Here is a 12,084-nt window from a genome sequence, read left to right as displayed (position 1 = left end):
ATCATTTTATACTCAGAAGCAGAACTCATTGAACAATTCTGAAGTTGCTTTTGGAAACTAATCTTTCTATAATTATTAATGAATTAGTCATTATGGCTTTACTAGAGTGTTAAGGAGTAGTTTTTGTTTCTTTTTCTCATGCCTTCCTGCATATATGATGTTTGTTTTGGTCTTTGATCCTTGAAGCTGTTCTTTCTTTTTAGGAATGAAATTATTTATAAACATTAAAATAATTCAAACTATGCTAACTGAAAATTTATATCAATATCTTCCATTTGCATCAAATATTTTTAATCGTACTGTAGAGTCCCAACAAAATTTTTTTAGTTGAAGCTCTCCTTGACCCCCAAATAAATTCCATCTGTGTTTATTCTGATAGACAAGAATATCATTGGGTCGGTTGGAAGACTTTCTCAACACTGAGGAGCTTCTTCCTCAAAATATTGAAACAAACTACATAGGAGGTCAGCATTTTCTCTGCCTTCAATATTTATTTGACTTCTGGGTTGAAGGTAATTGGCTCTAAAATGCACCATTGTATTTATTTTTCTTCTCAGATCATGCCATTGGTTTTACAAATGCTTCCTTCTCCTGGGATAAAACAGGGATTCCAGTACTTAAAAAGTAAGTCATAATTTGGGAAAAATTAAAAACAAAAAATATTTTAGCATTGAATTCTATAATGTTCCATATTTTTATTTCTTGGAGTTTAAAAAAAAATTTTTTAATGTTTATTCATTTTTGAAAGGCAGAGAGAGACAGAGCATAAGCAGGGGTGGGGCAGAGAGAGTGGGGGACACAGAATCTGAAGCAAACTCCAGGCTCTGAGCTGTCAGCACAGAGCCCAATGCGGGGCTGAAACTCATGAACTGTGAGGTCATGACCTGAGCTGGAGTCGGCTGGTCAACCGACTGAGCCACCCAGTTGCCCCATATTTCTTGGAGTTTTTAAAGCAGAAGATGAATATATTGAAATTTACAAGGCTTTTTATTTAAATCTCTCACAATACGTTTCATTTTTATAGTTTTTTTTTTCCCTCTCTTGCTTTCTATTCATTTCCTCTGTTTCCTCTGTAGCATTTGTTGTTTGCAGTTTGAAAGGTTGGGTATTCATAGAATAGTGTAGTCTCATATGAATAGAAGCAATTTCAAGGATGATGCTCTAATTTATCTAGGAACATACATTGAAAACTGTAACAAGAACTTCCTATATCAACTCTCTCCTTTTCTTGTCATGCAGCTTGAACATAAAGATTCCAGAAGGAGCTTTAGTGGCTGTCATAGGGCAAGTTGGATCTGGAAAATCATCTGTGCTTTCTGCCATGCTTGGGGAAATGGAGAAACTTACAGGAGTTGTTCAAAGAAAGGTAGAGCCAACAATACATTCATTCTCTATCTCCTAGTGTAATAGGCCATAGCCAACACATGGTTAGTATCCTAAGAATTTATCAAATCAAATTGAAGATGCAAGGATGTAATGGGCATTTCTAGTTTGTAACAAACATTTCAATTTCCACAAAAATTGATTAGCTATGGATGGCTTAGTAACAGCATTCTGTCCTCCAAATACTTTAGCAAATCATTTATGAATGCTTATGGTAATTGTTTGATGATATTAACTGAATTGCAACCAATTATAGAGAAACTAATGTGATTTATATTTTAATTTGATTTGCTTTCTAATTATCATCCATTGCAAAGTTCCCTAAGTAATTACAGCCACATTTCTAAGAAGTCTTGTAGTTGCTCATGGGTAGGATTTTTGACCTAGAAAAAAATCAGAAAAATAATAATATTAATAGCTTACTTTTAAATTTCAGCCCTTGGACTAGGGAGAGGACTACTCCAAGCCTTTTGTTCTATTCTTAAAGGTCAATAGGAATAAGAATTCAACAGGTTCTTAATCAGCTGTTTCTTTTTTGAAACATTAGACTATCTAATGAGTTTTTCCTTAGGTTTAACTAGCTCTTGGATAAAATACTAAGCTAATACTAACCTACTCCTCACTTCTGATAAGATGGAGAAGTTCTATGGATGTGAGACCAGTTTCTTCACAGTTTTCTCTCTAGGAAGAATCAATTCCAACTCTTTTATTTTTCTTCATAATATGTATTTCCTCATATCCTTTTATCTTTCCTGATTCCAGCCCTCCAATGAATAGTTCTACATTTATTATTCTCTCTCAGCATTACTGTTACTTATTTTAGGATCAACTATGATGTCTGGGAGTTTTTCTGATACAATTATACTGAAATGAATACCCCTACTTTTTAACCTTAAGTATATTGTGTTTGTAACCCTGTGCTCTTCATAGCAATTGCAGTCAGCCTTTTGTCTATAGTTGAAGATGATTGTACTATATCCTAGGCCAATGAGTGTCCTTTAAAAATATTGTGATTATCATATTGACTTTATTTTCATTTAGTCTCTTCAGCTATTTTTACCAAGCAATTATTGCACACATACTGTGTTCTTGATACTTAGTAAAGCAAAATAAACACGAATATGACATACCCCTCTTTTTACAGAGTTCATAGTCCAGTGAGAGAGATACTAAAATTAATTATGACTAGTATTTAAATCAGACATAAACAAATGGATCAAAGTATAAAAAACAACAGATTCTGCCTTGAAGAGTTAGAAATATTAGAGAGGAGGTAGCCTTTTATTTGATCTTGAAAAATAATTAGAAATTAATCAAGATAACAACAATATCAATTTTGGGTTTCATCTAATGCTTTAATGTGCAAAGACTTAGCCTGGTTCTTGGCAGAGTCAGATAGCTCCCTGTGAATTTTAATGGTTATTGTTATCTTTACTATGATTGTTGAGACTCTCATGGTAAGATTTAAAGATTATTTCTGATACCTTTGAGGGTTTGAAATTAAGAAAATGTTCATGGTTATGCAAGAAACCATAACAATGCTGTTCCTAATTATAAAGCTGAGAGGAAACCCTTTGTTTAAATTAAGCTAAGCTTGTGGAAGAGAGCAGATATTGTCTGTCAGTATAGTTGGCCGCTTTGTCCTTCAGAAAGTTCTTTGGTCTGGAGGAGTGGCAGGACATGAGGTGTCATATATGAATTATTTCCCAAAACTTTTTTAATACTAAATTTATAACTATCATTCTTATTATCTCTGATTTAGTAATAATAATCATAACAATAGACGTGACACTTTGTGTTTACAAGGTGCTTTTGTGTTTTATCTTTCTGTTCCTCAAGGTTTCACATGAGAATTTTTTGAGGAATATCATGTTACAATGTTCAACCTCCGGTCTCCTGGTTCTCAGTATCAAAGGTTCACACCAGGCACTATTTATTCAGAGTATTCAGTGTTCGGTGTTGTTTGATGGAACATTACAGATTTGGAAGACCATTTTTGAATTAGCAAATCTTCTATTGTGGTTTTATTATTAAGAATAAAATGAAACAAAAACCCCTTTTCATTTGTGTATAAAATTAAAATAATAGTATAAAAATTAAAGGAAAAACTTATATCTCTGTGAAAATGGATCAACTCTTCTGTAGTTCCAGTTATACCAGCACATCGACTCTATACCTCTCAATGTAGTATTTAGTTTCTGTTTTATATTTTGTGCCATTTTTTTGCTGTTCTTCAGCCTTTTTCTCCTGTGTTTTTCATCCTCTTTCCCCTTATCTGGCCGAATACATAGCAAGTGTTCAAAATCTTTATCACTTGAGAATTGATTTAATATTATTCTAATTAAAGGTTATTCAAGAGCAATCACCTTTGTGTTCAAGATCAAGTTGGATCAGAATTACATTGTTTTGGATCAAAAGCCACTCCATGTCTTACATGCTGAAAAAAGAAGAATTAAAGTTAATCTTGGATCTTTAAAGTACCTGATAGAAATCAAAATGTTAATAGTTATATACATACGCATAAGTTCATAGGTCAAAAAGTACGTTCAGTGTTTTGCATTATTGTACAGCACATAGCAGTCAAAATAAATTCTTTAAAATCAATGTTTGGATAGAGTCCATGGGGTAGATTGAAAGGTAAGTCTCTAGTTCAAATACTTGGGTCCTTTCTAAGAAAAGAAGGGTTAGTTAAAAGGATATTTTATGCAGCAGACTGTCATATATTCAGGAATCATTTTGAGATATAAAATCTTCAAAAAATAAACTTGGGAACAGTGAGTATGTGGAAGACACAGATGTGCCACCCAGATCCCCCTTCTAGGAAGGGCTTGCCTCCCAGCTGTGGGAATACATATAGCAAGCCAGCTCATTCAGGGTTGGCCTGGCTAAGGCCCCACTCCTGAAGGTCAGGCCAATTTAGCCTAACACAGAACAACTCTGATGGATAATACTCCTCTATGTCTCTCTGGGGGGTTGGTCAAAACCTTGTGGGATCTGTATCACAGTGTGACTTTTCCATCTACCCAATCCTCCTACCCTGTTTTCTTCCACAAGCATTGATCCCAAGTGAGCAACCTGTACTTCAGGCTTAGGGCCAAACCTCCCGCCCCCAAATAGATATTTGGAAGTCCTAATCCCAAGAATGTGACTGTATTTGGAGAGAGGGTCTTTAAAGAGGCAATTAAAATAAGGTCAGTAGGGTGGGCCCTATTCCAATATGACTGATGTTCTTACAAGAAGAAATTAAGACACACATACTCACATGGAGAGAAGGCCATGTGAAAACTCAAGAAGGGAATCATCTACAAGCTAGAGATTTAGGCCTCAGGAGAAATCTTGCTGACAGCTTGTCAGACTTTTAGCCTCCAGAATTGTGAGAAAAGAAATTTCTGTTGTTTAAGCAACTTAGTCTGTGGTACCTTATAATGGCTGCTGGAGCTAATACACTCAGCCTTTTACTTCCAGAAAACTTCCAGTTTTACTTCCAGAAAACTCCACCAAAGACAGATAACTTAGATAGAAACTACAGAGAAAGTAAATAAAAAAAGCACAAAAGTAACTCATTTGAAAGGGCCTATAATAAACATATATAACATTAAAATGCAAATAGGATATATTTATATTTAAGAAATAACCTAGTTCTGTAAAAATTCAGTTTAAAGTTAAAAGAAAACAAAACCATGGACTAAATATGTTTATGTTCCTTTAATGTGGTACATGCAATGTTTTTTCTTTTCCCTTGTTAGGAGTGTTTCTTTTATTTCTTTCCTTTTTAGGGTTCCGTGGCTTATGTTGCCCAGCAGGCCTGGATTCAGAATTGCATTTTACAAGAAAACATTCTCTTTGGCTCCACCATGCAGAAGCAATTTTATGAGCAAGTATTGGAAGCCTGTGCTCTCCTTCCTGATTTGGAGCAGTTACCAAATGGAGATCAAACTGAGATTGGAGAAAGAGTAAGGAAAATATAATTCATCACATGCAGGAATAGAATTCCATTCAGCCATGCTAATAAAATATTTATAGTCTTTTTTCTGAAGTCTTAAAGAGCTCTATACAACTATAATTTTTAAAAATCATTACAGAATTTCTATGAAAGAGACGGCGATATTAAGGACAAATAATTATCTATAATTGACTATTTGGAAAACAGATTTAAAATCAGCAGGGAATGCTGTCGTTAGTGTCCACATGGGGGAACGAGAGCCTACCAACTGGATCATCAACACTTTGTTTTTAGCTGCTCCCATAATGCTGTTCACTGTCTAATGAGTGAATGATGTTTTGTGTTTTTCCTGTATCTCTTGTGCGCAAAGTCAAGCCTAGGACAGTAGCAACAGAGCACCAGTCTCCAGCGGTGGCACGGAGGCCAGGTTCTAAAAAGACTCAGACGATGCTGTCGTTAACGTGCCTTCTCCGTGTTTGCTCATTCTTGCTTAAGAGGATCTTGCTTCCCATATTCTTTGTTCTATTTTATTTTCATTGCGTTAATGAATAGTCATTACTCTGCCCAGTGTTTTGGAGTTTAAACAAAACAAAACAAGAGAGCATGAGCCAAAGTATGAACCCTGAGAGATTATCTCTGACCCGTGACTAAAATCTCCATTAATTAAACATGAATGCAAAAGCAGCCTCTGCCTGTGATTCATGTGTGCTGTGAAGATGGGTAAATGATCTTTACCAAGTGCTTTGAATTTCTGAAAAGAGAGTCAGCATAGTGTTGTTAGGCGTTTGTACCCCTGGCCCCAAGTTGTTTAATAGTGCTGTTATATAAATTGATAAATAAAATAGTTAGAGAGCAAAAAGATAGAAAGTAGAAATATTTAAAATCTAGAATGAGGCAATACCTTTTAACGAGACTTATGTTGGCTTTGTTCATAGCCTGTTACTTTGCAGATGTATTTTCTCAAGTTATTAAATAGATTTCATTTTTTTTTCCACCACATCTGTGTTGTCGTTTTTTTGTTTTTTGTTTTTTGTTTTTGGTGTTTTTGCTATCCCTTGGCAAAATGACACCATAGCTAAAATGATGCAGAAATGTGACTTCTTCAAACTTGTTAATACATACTGAATATTATGCTGATAAAGCCAAACTCTAACAATATGAAATGTTGACGGTATGTAAGTAAAAAGAATTTAAAGGGGAAGAAAATGCAAAATGTGAAGTATATATTAAATATAGGCATAAATGTCATCACCATATATAACTTACACTTTTTGTAATTAGATGTCTCCCAATCTGATGATATGCTTTAAAATAAACATGTAATTGACTATTTCAAAAGGAAATCTGCTTACAGCTGTTTATGAGACAACTAAGATAATGGGTATAGAATTTTATTCATTTTTATTCATCTTTTCCTTTGGCATTCTTCAATTGACGACAAATATTTTTAAATCTATTATATGCCTTTTTTCTGCTATGGGGTACATAATGGTGAGCAAGGGAACTGTCCCCCTACCTTTAAGAGATTTGCGATCCAGTGTATCTCTGCCAATGATATTATCAGTTGTCCTTATTAATATTTATTAATCACCTAGTGTCAGACACAATCTATGTGCTGGGAGTGTAAGGATAAACTAGATCATAGGCTTGTGAGGGAGACTGATGTGGGTATTGCCATTTCTGACAATGGGATGAGTAAACTGAGCATCGCAAGACAAGAATGGAAGGAACGAATCACTTTACTTGGAACAGTGGGTGGAAGATTGCTTTGGAAAAAGACTTCTTAGAGTGACTGGATTTTGAATTAAAAGGGAGGATATGGGCTCTAAGTAGAATGAACAGCTTGGGCCAGTCTGGCTGGCAGGCCACCTTCAGGTGAGGACAGTATCAGGAGAATGGTTGAAAGATGAGTTAACACCAGAACGTAATTATTGTAGATTTATACTAAGGAATTTGTTGTTGCTCCTGGATGATGGCAAATGAGATGTGGGCATCCCAGGTTTTTAACCAAAGTGATGACATAATCACAGGATATGTAATGATAAGGCAGAGGATGAATTAGAAGAGTGATTGGGGATAATAGCTAATGTTGATTGTGTCTGTACTTGGTGTTGGATTTGTTGTAAATTTGTAAGTTTTTTAAATTTTTTACAAATATCTTTTGTTTTTTTGTAATTTATTTATTGTAAATATCTTATTAAATGCTCATGACAAACCCATGAGTTGGGGGCTGTTATAATCACACACACACACACATACACACAGACACACACACTCACACACACATATTATATTATTTTATATATATTTTTGCATGCCTGTCCCCCCTGCTAAACTGTGACCTCCTCATGATAGAGGCTCAGTTTCATTATCTTTGAATCCCAAGTGTTATCTAGCACCCAGAATATGATTATACAAAGGAGGTATTTGTTGAGTAGGCACAAGATGAGAAAGGCAAAAAAGCAATGGCATTTTACAATTAGAGGTAACTGGCTAAGTTCTGTGCTGCAAGGAAAGCTTTTAAGCCAGATCTGTAAACACTAAATATAAAATAAATCAAGTAAATTGGGCCTGGCCCCATAATTCTCTATACAGGGCTGTACATGTCGACTTTAATTCTCACATGGAATGATGGATATTCCTTATTTCTTGCTTCTTAGAGTTGTACTTTTGCCAACAAGACTTGTAGTAATCTTTCTACAGAATAAAATAGGACATGATGATTACTGCTTTAGTAATTTAGCTATTATTCTCAATTTTCTATGTGTCAATTTAAAAATGATCACTGGTGTCAGTATATGGTTAGCAGCCAAAAATCTTATTTAATATATCAGAGGCATGACTTTTCAGAGTTAGGGGATTGGAAATTCTTTTCTCCTTAATTGTTAGTATCTACTTTTGAGAGTAAGCAATTAAGAGAAAGCAGATATATCTGTTAATTTGCACAAGTTAGTAGCACTTGGAAATAGCAGATGGGGGCTAGGCCTTTGTATTGTGGAATAAAGAAAGGTTTGAGGGTTAATCTTGAATTGTCATCTGTCCATGCTGCAGAAGAGAAATTGGATGTCACTCTATGTGCTTTGAGATTTACCCATTTTTGGTCATGGTTTTTCTCCTGCTCCATTTTCAGGGTGTGAATATAAGTGGGGGCCAGAAGCATCGAGTGAGTCTGGCCAGAGCTGTGTATAGCGGGGCTGACATCTACCTCCTGGATGATCCCTTTTCTGCAGTTGATGTCCATATTGGAAAGCAACTTTTTGAAAAAGTGATTGGGTCCTCGGGTATTTTGAAAAACAAGGTAGCCATAGTGTCATTTATGCTTTGAGAGGATAAAGGGAAGATAATCTGCATCGCAGTGTGCCTAAAATTCCAGTAGTTTGTTCATTTGTTGAAGCAAAGTAGTGAAATTTTACGTGAAAAGGGGTATTACATTAATCTTTTTACAGACAAATTTTCATGAATATTTTTTAGAGTTTTATTTACAAGTTTACTGTGACAACAATTTATGTGATTGTTACCTTATAGACTGATACCACACTCTAAAGGGGATTTGTATGTCAAAATGAGTTGTTTTTAGTTTATTTGATTCTTTTGAAAAATGGTATTTTCATACATAGCAATTTCATAGAAAGTATTATTTTACTGACTATTAATTTGTTACTTAAAATTATGGTATTTTTAATATAGCGATAATAATTCAGTTCTCTTGTGAAAGGGCCAAGAAGAAGGGTATTAATATTTACTGAGTGCATTCCATGTCTGACACTAAATTAGTTCATTTAGTTTTTAAACCAAGTCTCTGAATAGGTATTAACATTATTCCTGTTTTACCTCTGAAGTAATTTGTAGTTCAAAATAGTTTGATATAGGTTGCTTACCTTAAGAAGAGCAGAGATTTTAATAACATTTAGAATTGTTGAATTATTATGTTATGCACCAGAAACTAACATAATATTGTGTGTCAACTGTACTTTATTCTTTAATTTTTTAAAAATTGTAAATGTTTATTTGAGAGAGAGAGATGGAGTGCGAGCTAGGGAAGGGACAGAGAAAGGTGGGGGACAGAGGAATCCGAAGGGGGGCTCTGTATGGACACCAGAGAGGCTGATGCGGGGCTCACATTCACAAACCTTGAGATCATGACCTGAGCCAAAGGCGATGCTTAACAAACTGAGCCACCCAGGTGCCCTCAACTGTACTTTAATTAAAAAAAAAAAAGAACAGATTTTAAAAAGTCTGTCTGACCACAAAGCCATACTCATTCCTTTATAATATGCATTTATGGATTTGTTAATATAAGCACTCTGGAAACATTAAATGTGTAAAATGGTAAAATATATATCTAAGTAAATAATAGATAAATACCTTACTTATCAAAATTAACCCAAGATGAAAACTTCTGGTTCAATCCTATGTGTGTGTGTACAGTGTGTGTGGAAAGATTTAAAAATAAATAATATGAATTATGACTGTAATCAAACACTTTATTGTAATCCTATAGGGCCTTTAAAAAACTAAGCCATGGATGACAGATACGAAATTTTTAAATTTGTTATGAAATTGATTCATTTTTAATGAATGAAGAATTCCTGAACCAATGGGTTAAAAACGTTTGCAGTCCAGGGCGCCTGGGTGGCTCAGTTGGTTAAGCGTCCGACTTTGGCTCAGGTCATGATCTTAGGGTTCGTAGGTTTGAGCCCCGTGTTGGGCTTTGTGCTGACAGCTCAGAACCTGGAACCTGCTTCGGATTCTGTGTCTCCCTCTCTCTCTGGCCCTCTCCCCCTCGTTTTCTGTCTGTCTCTCTCTTTCTCAAAAATAAATAAACATTTTGCAATCCTTTTTTTTTGGTCTAGCAGCATATAATCATTCATTGTGAAATATATAAATGCTGCCTTAAACTGGTACCAACCAACAATTACACTCTTAAATAGTAAAAAAAAAAAAAAAAAGAAAGAAAGAAAAAGAAAGTAAGAAAGACTACAGCTTTCTTTAAAATAGATTAGTTTTGGGGCGCCTGGGTGGCTCAGTTGGTCAAGCGTCCGACTTCGGCTCAGGTCATGATCTCACGGTCCGTGAGTTCGAGCCCCGCATCGGGCTCTGTGCTGACAGCTCAGAGCCTGGAGCCTGCTTCAGATTCTGTGTCTCCCTCTCTCTCTGACCCTCCCCCATTCATGCTCTGTCTGTCTCTGTCTCAAAAATAAATAAACGTTAAAAAAATTTAAAAAAATAAAAAAAATAAAATAGATTATTTTTGCCATTTTTTACTATAATGCAAGAAATAAAACACTCTGTTTTTCAGACTCGTGTTTTAGTGACACACAACCTCACACTTCTACCACAGATGGATTTGATTGTTGTAATGGAGAGTGGCAGAGTTGCACAAATGGGAACATACCAGGAGCTGCTGTCTAAAACCAGAAACCTCACACATTTGCTTCAGGCCTTCAGTGAACAAGAAAAAGGTGAGACACAATGAAAAATAAGCCTAAGATGTAGCGTGCCTACCCATTCTGAAAGTCCATTAATTGTGTGATTTCTTACAATGCATTTTTCTTTATTCATCCTGCTTAAGTCAGGAATTGGGCACCTTCCTTTCTCTAGAAAGGAAACAAATACATTGGAACACATCAGCTAAAAATTAACCTCATTTATGATTTTTAAGCAAAATGTCATGCCCCAAGATCTGTTTGTTCATCTATGAAATGAGAGATTAGATGATTTATAAGCTCTACTGCAGGTCTAGAATATAATGGGTCTAAACATTCTACTTTCTTTTAAATTAAGAACAGGGAGCATAAATCTATGTCAAGTAAATAATAAATATTTTAAATGTATTGTTGCATGTTGAGGGAGAGAAAAAAAAAGAAGGGAAATGATATTTGTCTAACTTTTATTATGAATTAACAATTGAGTTTACTAGTTTTTCTTACTATACTCCTAGCATTTTAACTTAAGATTCATAAATGTTTATGTAAATAAAGTGGTTTGATCTTTACCTAATTAAGGCACAGGGATGTTTGAAATCAAGCATTCGAGGGGTCCATTATTTCCCATCTCTGAAAGTTTAATGCACATCATCTTTTTCTAGCTAGATGGTTTCTTATGTAGACCACTATGATCATTGTCCTGTAACTTCCCAGAATACTACTGAAAAATTACTATAAAATCAGTTAACTATTTCATAATTTTGGGGTAACAGAAGAAATATTGAGCTACGCTTTGTATTTTCTATATGAACTGGGTAGCCACTAATTCACTTTACATTGTGCCTAATTATAAACGTCATAAAAATGTGTAACCAGTTTATAACAAGATCAGTGCAATTTATTATTTGAATGTTGTGAAATTAAAAAACAAAGCAATTTTGCTGATGTGTTTCCTTTTTGGACCGCAGCAAATACCGATTAGTTATGCACCACTGTTTTTCTATACCTCGTCTTTATTCTTTCTCAAATTCAAATATTCTATTTTCAGGTGCATTCTGAAATGTCTGATGCATCATCAGATGGCTGTGGTCATTCTTAATAAAAGAAGTACCTCCTATTCTCTTAATGGCTAGCGATTTTGGAAATGATCTCTTACTTGGTCAGGCTCAGTAATAATTTATATTTAGTATATGTATAGGAAAGAGATGTCTGTGAATGTCTCCAGGACTAGAATGAGAATGTGGTCTGTCATTTTTTTTTCTTTTCTCAGCACTTAGGTAGTCTCATGCAAGGGAGATTACAGGTACTCAGTAGCTGTTAAGCAGGCAAATC

The 12,084-nt window shown here is 34.9% G+C and overlaps 1 protein-coding gene across 6 annotated transcripts in view; it reads left to right on the top strand.

Moving 5' to 3' along the window:
• The window catches only part of LOC102965415 (multidrug resistance-associated protein 1-like), an 87,754-nt gene that overhangs the window by 38,594 nt on the left and 37,076 nt on the right, over positions 1-12,084 (top strand). For 5 of the 6 annotated variants that reach the window (XM_042956543.1, XM_042956545.1, XM_007088712.3 and 2 more), the window contains 6 exons: positions 380-464; positions 558-624; positions 1,240-1,366; positions 5,160-5,336; positions 8,457-8,624; positions 10,626-10,788. In XM_042956543.1, coding sequence (XP_042812477.1) covers positions 380-464; positions 558-624; positions 1,240-1,366; positions 5,160-5,336; positions 8,457-8,624; positions 10,626-10,788 — 787 coding nt within the window. The remainder of the gene's footprint in view (positions 1-379; positions 465-557; positions 625-1,239; positions 1,367-5,159; positions 5,337-8,456; positions 8,625-10,625; positions 10,789-12,084) is intronic. The other variant, XM_042956544.1, reaches the window with a different exon arrangement.

Source organism: Panthera tigris, chromosome C2, assembly GCF_018350195.1.
Source record: "Panthera tigris isolate Pti1 chromosome C2, P.tigris_Pti1_mat1.1, whole genome shotgun sequence".
NCBI lineage: Eukaryota > Metazoa > Chordata > Mammalia > Carnivora > Felidae > Panthera > Panthera tigris.
The sequence above is the reverse complement of the archived record's forward strand: the minus strand, read 5'-3'. Positions and strand labels throughout refer to the sequence as shown.